The 9,171-nt window shown below is 40.2% G+C and overlaps 1 protein-coding gene across 1 annotated transcript; it reads left to right on the forward strand.

Annotated features, from left to right (window-relative positions):
* Positions 1-721: 721 nt before the first annotated feature.
* On the forward strand, positions 722-4,498 carry LOC149116277 (angiopoietin-1 receptor-like; the record flags this gene model as incomplete). Its single annotated transcript, XM_089283609.1, has 2 exons — positions 722-832; positions 1,748-4,498. Coding segments are annotated over 2 exons (174 nt in total), but the record flags the coding sequence as incomplete, so codon positions are not given.
* Between the last annotated feature and the right edge of the window lie 4,673 nt (positions 4,499-9,171).

Here is a 9,171-nt window from a genome sequence, read left to right on the forward strand (position 1 = left end):
TGAGATTTCCAAATCCATCTAAAATTGTTTCAGTACGCTTTCGAAATCAACCCAGAAATAGGTCGCAAATCCTTCTTAAGAGAACGAGAGAAAAGCAATGCAGTCGTAATAATACACTTTATTTTTTCTTCCAGCTTCACAGCGGTCCGGGTCCAAAATCCTTGAATCTGATTGGTTAATCGCGCGCGCTCCAGCGGTCCTGATTATCCTATCCGGACCCTGGTTACGGACCACTCCGAAATTCCCAAGTTTGGCAACGTTTCGAGCTTTTTGTTACACCATAAAACAGCGTATAATGTAAAAAATCTACAAAGAGTCAAAGAAAGCAGCAAATAAAGCCATTTTCGATTTTTCAAGCCGTGCGTTTCTTTTTCATTAGCATCTATTTTTCTCACATAAGCGACATTTTCGGCCGAAAACTAACCTTTTTAAAAGTACTTTTTCCCCACACTGTGTCACTTTTATTTAAAATCAGCCCTACAATCTCTGCAAACGCTACCGGCTTTTTTGCCCGAATGTCAAACGCAGGCGTACGCCAGATTTGAACTCAACGGTTTTAATTAAAATTGAACACAAAAGTTGCTTTCAAAGCAATACCGTAGAGAGAAAATAGACACGTTATTTGCCGGCCTTGCTCGGCCCGTATTGGTAAAAGCCATGCCCTTGGGCGCAGTTTTTCCCAATATGGACCTCCCGGCCGGCAAATAACGTGTATACATAACTGCTTTACAGGTGCTCCATCATGACCGATTCTTGGGAAGAAAAACCTCAGAAGAGACCAACGTTCCGATGGCTTTGCTCTGCGGTCAGAAGACTTCTGGATAACCACAAGGTTTGCAAAGTTCTTTAACATGTGTCAGTGTAGCACACACAGCAGAAATGGACACTCACTGTTAAAGCTGTGGTCTTATTGAGCAATTTGTGTGGCTTTTATCCACAGTGTCTATAAACCTTTCCTTTTGGGGGGTAAGAGAGGAGGGGATAAATATGAAGCATATCTACCAAGACAAAGTCGAGCTAGATGTTCGCGGCCAATTTTCACTGGGCCTGAGGTGACATTATGCTACCAAATCACTAACAACGTACTTTAGTCTTAACGCGGCCTGTCAAAAACAACGATTGCTTGCCCATTTGCACATCAATGTTAGGTGTTAAACAAATAAGAAGCTTCGGCCTGAATCAGGAACAAAAATTCGACCACTCTATCCGAAACAGTTTGAAATAACTGACGAATTTCGGCCCAGAATGAAGCATTGGCAGTCAGAGAAGAACGATGCAATTGTATCATCACTTCTGTTGACTGTTTTGAGCTTTATGAACTCTGAACTCACCCCTCTCGCCTTAGTACGAGTTCTTGTCCGCGCGCGTAACTTCAGGTGATTTTAACTAGCCAATCGTGGCTCAGAATGTGCTCTCGCGTACATTTTAACTTCGCTGTCGTAATTTTGCAGATTTTCATCTTTGTTGTATTTTCTTGCCGTGTTTTAGATTTTAGTCCAGCCTTGTCGTTGTTTTTGGAGTTTTGAGTCTAGCTTCTTCACCGTTTTTAGCCATTGTGATTAGTCGTTTATTGTATTTTCCGGATTACGTGGCTGGTTCATTAAATAGTTCGTTTATTTGGAGTTTGAGCCTGCAATTCACTGAATACAATTCGCAACATTGACTGCCTTAACCGTTACACTGATCAGCAGAGACACATAAAGGTCGAAGGTCTAATCTCTTTATCTATCTATTCTTTGATTTGCAGACATATGTGAATTTGGAAGTTTATGATGACAAGGATTATGTTAATTTTGACGTGGTGACGTAGAACGATTGACGGAGGATCGTGACTATATGGAGAAGACACGTCATTTGACTGAAGAAATATGGTGTTGACAAGTTTCATTTTATTCAAAAAGTTTAGTAACACCCATCAAATCGATTGCTAAGGAAACCGTGTATAGCATTTCCACTACAGATTGTTTGCAAAATTCTCATCCGATCTGGCATGATAAACATTTGCTACTTCCTGGACAGAAGGCTGAATATATTGCATAATGCCTAAACGGCACCCTTTCTGAGTGTGGATAACGCCATCCAACGGGTAAATCACTGGAGAAAGGTTGACGACACAAACTTTGCCATCCCAGCACTAAATACATAGTGATTTATCCAGTGGAGAGCATTATCCAAACTTTCACCAACCAGCTATCTTAAGCGCTGTAAAAGTTAGAACATCCCGGAGACTCGTAGCTAATTTGTATAGGTAATCATACAGTTTCGAGTTCAATTTGGAATTAATTTGCACGAGTGAGTTTTTCAAAAAGCTGAAATTGCACGAGCCGCTTCGGCGAGTGTAATTTCAGCTTTTTGAAAAACTCACAATTGCAAATTAACTCCAGATTGAACGAGAAAAAACCGTATGATTACTTATTAATAATATAAACATGAAAAAATTCGCGCTGAGGAAGTGCCGGAAGATCTTTCTTGAAGCCATTTTTTTCTCATTTGAGAAAACTTTTTTCAAAGTTTCAGCACAAAATGTTCGTCATCATTTTACGTGATATCATTTTCTTTGAAAAGTTCCTGTTTTCTTTCAGTCAATCATAATCCAGAATTTCGATGTGTAATTTGCACTGGTGTTACACTTGAACTACACTGCTCTTAGCCAATCAGAATCGAGTAATTTTTTTCGTGTGTATTATTAACCTGTTTATGATATAAAAAAGAATGCTATACTTAGTACATAACAAAACTTCGAATAGAAGCCGTCGTTCGCGCGAGTGTCACGTGCACGAAGTACATTAGGCAGATCATGTAATAATAGCGGAGCTTCCGCGCGCCGGAGCCCCATACCTTAGAGAATTTGGTAGCCCATCGAGCCGAGAAGTTTTGGTTGTCACGTGCTGGTCCGTACAACGTCTGTACGTGCGCCACTTGCTCTTTGCGTGCACGAGTTGTGGAAGGTCCTTTATATTACCACTTTTGGCCTGAAAAGGGAAAAAAAAGTCCACACACTGTTTAAGAGGTACCGATGAGGAACATTAGGGGTTAGGGAGACATAAAAAACCTTGCCTAGTGAAGATTAACTCGAGAATGTTCGCTTGTTTAGTATGTTTAGTAAACACTGTGGAGAAATGGTTTGTTCGTTGATCTATCGAAAGATTAGCTCATTACAGTCTTCACAACGTTGGCGTTTGTCGAAAGTTTCTTCCCCGGGCGATTCAGGCAGACTGAGGCGAATTGCCGGGTGAGCGACTTTTTGTTGTAGAAACTGCCGTCGTGTTTTCTAAAACTGGTCACGTTTGCTTACGACTCTCACCAGCTGCGTGAAAAGGACTTATCTACTTATTTTAAAATCCCTTCTAAATGCATTTCTTTGCATATTTTTTATGGAGAGTTCCTCATTTTGTTTCTTCAATTCCTTCAGTATGGTGAAATGCTTACTGGTAAATTTCTGGTAATTTGATAATCATATAGGACAGATAAAGCTATGACTGCAATGCTGTCGGCAAAAAATTAATATTGAAATTACGCTTTAGCGTGAATAATTAACTTGAACACCGCACGTCTTTGAAATTTTGCATGTTTTCCGGCTTCTAAATTCATTTCTTGGCTTTATCTCGAATAATAATCAATAATAGTATATACCACACAAGTAAATAGTGCTTTTCGGACGCTCTGATTGGTTAACTCGGAGGTGATTAGCAAGTACTATTCACCTGCGAGCAGCCGGCGGGAGAGATTTTAAAATTTACGACCGCTTGTCAGACATAAAATAACGTTTTGGTCCGCTAATTATACTAAAACAATTATTCACCTCAGCGTCGGTGTCGGTGTCACCTCAGTGTCGATTTACCTCGCCGCTTCGCGACTCGGTAAATATCCACCACTATTGACCTCCACTTCGGTGAATAATTGTTAATTAAACGAATTTCTTTAAAATTCTTTTATTCGGCGAATTTTTGTTGAGAAATTAATGCTTTTTAAAGGAGGAGGTCAATCCAAAAAAACGTATATTTTTTTTGTCAACACTAATAAAAATCTTGCACCAACTTTAGCAACTCACCAAAGTTTCAGCCTCTAAAGTGCAGGTTTTTCTTATGAAATTCGTCTCCAAAGAAGCCCAAAATTCGAACATCGTTGCCGCCATTTTGAACAGTGCTCAGCAGCCAGGCCGCGTTTTCGTGACGTCAATCCGTCCAAGAGATTTTTTTCTAAATGGCCTCGAATGAGCCTTTTAACTACCACTCTGGGTTATGGCTGGTCTTGGCTAAATCTCTATGTTATGCTCACTCATGCTATATACATCTATATTGCTTTTATTAATCATAAAAGCATTGTAGGAGGCGGGTAGGATAACGTGTTCAAAAGATTTCTAGAAAAAAGGCAGAGATATTTTTGATATATTTAGAATTAGCATTCTATTTTGGGCTTCGAACGAAATCTTTATATTGGTTGTATGAAATTACTACGGAAAATTTTAGACCTAGTAAAAAATAGCAACTTTGTTATAGCTCACGTGTCGTTTGTTTTCAACTCTCTTGTTACTCTCACCCTCAGTGAATAATGAAGATACCCTGATTGTCCTCACTGATCAGTTCCTGACATGAATGTTTAATCACATTCCGCTTAGTCAGTGTCGATCCTTCCCCACAAATCTCTTGTTAACCATGTTTTCATGGTTACATGACATTTTCTACTAAATTGGAGGCTTAAACCCTTAAAAAAAGTTTGCGTTCAGTTGGTGGGCCTCGGAACGAAATCAAACATTTACTGCACACGCAAGCAGGCAAATTATGAAGTTTAAAACCCAACAATGAAGGACTCTGTTTTTACTTCACTTCCGTCAATGACAAATAAACGGGTTCATAGTGTCCGCTATATACCAAGTGTCAGTGGTGGATTTCGTTTCAATTTGTTTGTATTTTTTCCCGAGTCATATTTACTCATATGTTGACGGGAGTTTAACATGCAATCCTTAGTTAGGTTGAACTTTTTGACGGCACATTTGAATGTTTCACTCTTTGTCGTCAAGGAAAGTTAAGTCTTACACAAATGTTGATGAAGGAGACTCAGTGAGAGTCAACGCTCTGGAACACCTCTTTTCCAGCGCCATGTTTTTCTAAGCTCTAACCAGTTTTTTTGACCGCTGCGCGCTCTGTATTAAAACACTGTGAAAACTACAGCAGTAACATCTTTTTGCCTTGTCAACTAGGAAACGCAGGAAACCCTTGCGCGTTCTCCTTCGTTAACTGACGTAAACAGTAACACGCAAATCTTTGAGACAGCTTTGTTTTAGAACAATATCTGCTGACTATTTGTCCGTGCACATCAAAGTCACGCCATAAAAAACTTCAGCCTGCAGAACAGGCGGATTAGCGGGGCAGAGAGCGAAACGCGATATACGAGCGCGGAGCGCGACCACGAGCGTGACCACGCGCGCGAAGCGCGCGCGACGCTTCGCGTTGGTAGTCGCGCTCTGCGCTCGGGTATCGCGTTTCGCTCTCTGTCCCGCTAATCCGCCTGTTCTGCAGGATTTTTTTCGTCTCGCGCTCCGCGCTCGCGTATCGCGGTTCGCTCTCTGCCCCGCTAACCGGCCTGTTCTGCAGGTTAGCAAAACTTTTGCTCAGTCTACCGCTATAAGGTTTCCCAAACATTGACTAACACAGGACACATTTCCAAACTAAAACCGCGACACTGGTGGTTACTATGTTGTCACACAAACTGATCTTTCAGTCTTGACAATGACATCATTCTTTGTCAAATTATAAGTATTTGATATCTGCATACTTATTGCATATCTTATTGCATATCTACTTAGTTCGCGCAGACCGGGTCAACCGTAGAAGCAATGCAGTCTCTACCCTATGTTCGTGTTGTCTAACCTTAGGCTACTCTTTGAAAGATTCTTTCGATGAATCAAGACTGTTTGTCGATCACGAACTGGTAAGTACATAACTTGTAACGGTTTGCATGCATTCCGTGAGTGATAACGTAAGATAAAGAGTTGACATTTGCGAAATGTTTATTATTGGTTTGCTGCATGCAAATCGCTTTCAGTCGAGTGTAATCTTTGTCAAAACATACCATCAGACTTGCAGTGCGTGGGGACTGATGTGCCTTCTCACATCCAAATGATCATCTTTTGGCTTCTAGTAGCTGACTAGTAAATCGATGAATTAATGCCGTGCAATAACAGAAAATACTGCTCCACAACACTGTTCGTTACCATACCGAAGTTATAGCCCACTCAGTCAATTTCAGCTTTGGAGGGCTTTTGCCTTTTGAGTAAAGCTGTGAGATCTTACAGAGTCAGTCCCTAAAATAAATCTGGAACATGAAACAGAGTTCTGATATCGTTGCTTAGTGTCCGTTTATGCCCGCGTCAGAACGAATGTTAATACCGTATAACAATCGGCGTCGACAAAATCTGGACCGGACCGAACCAGATCACGGATCGGACCACGAATCGGACCACGGATCGGATCGCGGATCGGATCACGGACCGGATCACAGAAAAAATATTGAAAAAAAAAATGAAAAAATTCAAATTCAAGATTCAAAATTTTGCTGAGCAAATTACGCTAGAGTGACTACTGTGAGCAGAACGTTTTATTTAATTCAGGTGTGATATTCCTTTAAGTTATCTGCAATAATAATATCAAAGGTAAACTGCCATAAAACGAGTCAGCATGGTCATAATAAGACGAACGTATAAATCGAAGGACAAAAAACTAAAAACACACTAAACAAATTAAACTCCTGATGGTGTCGAACAATTTCTGTTTTCGGAATAAGTCTATACTTTTATAAGATGTTAGTTTGGAATACAATATTTCCCACTGGAGTAAAACGAAATAAACCACTTGTATTTCAAAGAAATATAGCTGTTTTGCAAAAAAATCTAGGAATCGTTTTCACGTTTAGAGACATAACATCGATCGTCTGAACGATAAGGCAACCCGAGAATAAACAACATTTTAGGAGTTACGCCACGATATTTAGAGTCATTTTTAGGGTCGCAAAGAGTTACCTTTAAATAGAATAAAACCTGTGTTCTAAGGTGGAAAAACACTTAAGAGGCAAGAATAAATCAAAACGGAGTGACGATCTAAGGATGGCAAAGATTAGCAAGGATTGCAAACGACGAACTTCAAAAACTAGGCTAGTTTCTTCAAGATGCGCAAACCGTGACGTAGCTGCTTTGAAGCAAACTGTAACGCCAACTATAACGCTCGCATAGGACACGAAAATGTAGCCGAGAATTAGCTACTGTTACTAACAATGATTTCAAAAAAGAGCATGGGAGGTTCACGCAAGCTTCGAGCCAGCTAACGTTCAGAGGATATAACTTGCACCTTCGCTGTTCGCACAAAATATAACTACATCTGCTGTTCATTACAATTTACATTCGTCATAAATTAGGTGCTTATGTGGCTCTTTAAATGACCTCTTGTCATTCTCTGTAATTAACATGTCATTACTTGCGTCAAATTCGGGATTCGTGGCGGCAATGCATGCAGCACGTAGGTGGTAATGCGTGGGCCTGAAATGAACTTGTAGTTTCCCGTCCTTCACAAATGACTTATACTCATTAGTAGACTCAGTTACATCATTTGGCGGATCAGGAATTTCGCCTGGGACTCGAATGATCCATTCGCAGCCGTAGCACTTAAAGGCCATAGTGTCCTTTAGCCATTTAAGTTTACACTTACGGGTTGCGGAGCTCTTCGGTTCTTCTTTCAACGGGACCTGCGCTTCATTATGTCACGCAGACTTTATTTTGGCTTGTCACGCAACATTTCTTATTTTCATTTAACGTATTTTAATTCTTCACTTTGATTTTTTATTTATTATTATCTTATAAACCATTTGAATTTTTTTTTTAAACTTTTCTTTTATGTGATCCGATCCGCGATCCGATCCGCGATCTGATCCGCGATCCGGTCCGTGATCCGATCCGTGATCCCGTCCGGACCAAGTCAGATTTTGTCGACGCCGTATAACAATGGCGCTAAAGTGAAGTTAATTTGTTTCATTTGCAAATATATTTTGCCGTTCACAAATGTTTGTCTATTACAATATTCGCTCCTTTCCTAGCGATGTTGATAAGGCTGATATAAGACTGGAATGAAATTTCAGTTCAGCTTAAATTCGGCGACAATTCATCATCTATCAAACAGTAACCACATTCAGCAATGATTTTTCACTTTTGTTTAGGCGACGATGCTTGCATTACGTCATTTAATTTATCATGGCGGAAATAAATTTTTGTTCAGCTTAAATTTCGGCGACAGTTCTTCATACAGTAAAACCTGTATTAATGACCCCATATTAAGCGGACACCCTCTATTAAGTAGGCACCAGCTTAAGTTCCAAAATTTTCCTCCCTCCCTGCATTCAGCGGACACCACGGTTAAGCGGAAGCGGACACCAATATTGAAGCCATTTTGTTGCACAAAACCTGCAATAAGCGGACACTTCAAGAGCTTTTTACTTTAAAGGTCCAGCTGAGACTCTTTTAACATTGTTCAGCGATGTCGTTTTAAAGCTAAGTGATTATTCCAGATTGATACATTGACTGACTGGACATTCTCCTTTGAGCAGTGTTTGATCTTACAGTGTGTTACACTGTGTTACAAAAGATTTAAGAATTAACTATTAGAACCTGTTTTGAGCGGATCCCTGTATTAAGCGGACACTAGTGAGGGCCCCAAGGGTTCCGCTAAATACAGGTTTCACTGTATGTCAGTTACCACATTCAGCAATGACTTTTCACCGCGAAAACTTAGCTTGCATTATGCCAGTAAATTTACCATGACGGAAATAGCTTGAATTGTTAAATAGCTGGGGTTTGGGTGATTCTAATGCGCACTCTTATTGGTTGATTTATGGTCACGCGGCAACAGCTAACATCGAGATTCTCCGGAAGACAAAATCTTGCTGTTTCCTTCGGGATCAGTAATTAAGTTTATAGTACAGTACGTTAAATGCTACAAAATGTAAGGTACAATAAACTACAGATCTAATAGGCCTTATCGCGGTTTTCGACGCCATCTTGACGGATAGGGAAAGCTGGCAGAAATTACAGTGTTTCACGGTATGGGTATCCGATGGCAAATAACTTTTTCCAAAATTGAACTTTACACAATTTGTGAATCGTAACGTTAAAATACCAGGTAGAAG

The sequence above is a fragment of the Orbicella faveolata genome, unplaced genomic scaffold (genome assembly GCF_042242905.1).
Source record: "Orbicella faveolata isolate gen_17 unplaced genomic scaffold, um_ofav_v1 contig_12, whole genome shotgun sequence".
Classification (NCBI taxonomy): Eukaryota; Metazoa; Cnidaria; class Anthozoa; order Scleractinia; family Merulinidae; genus Orbicella; species Orbicella faveolata.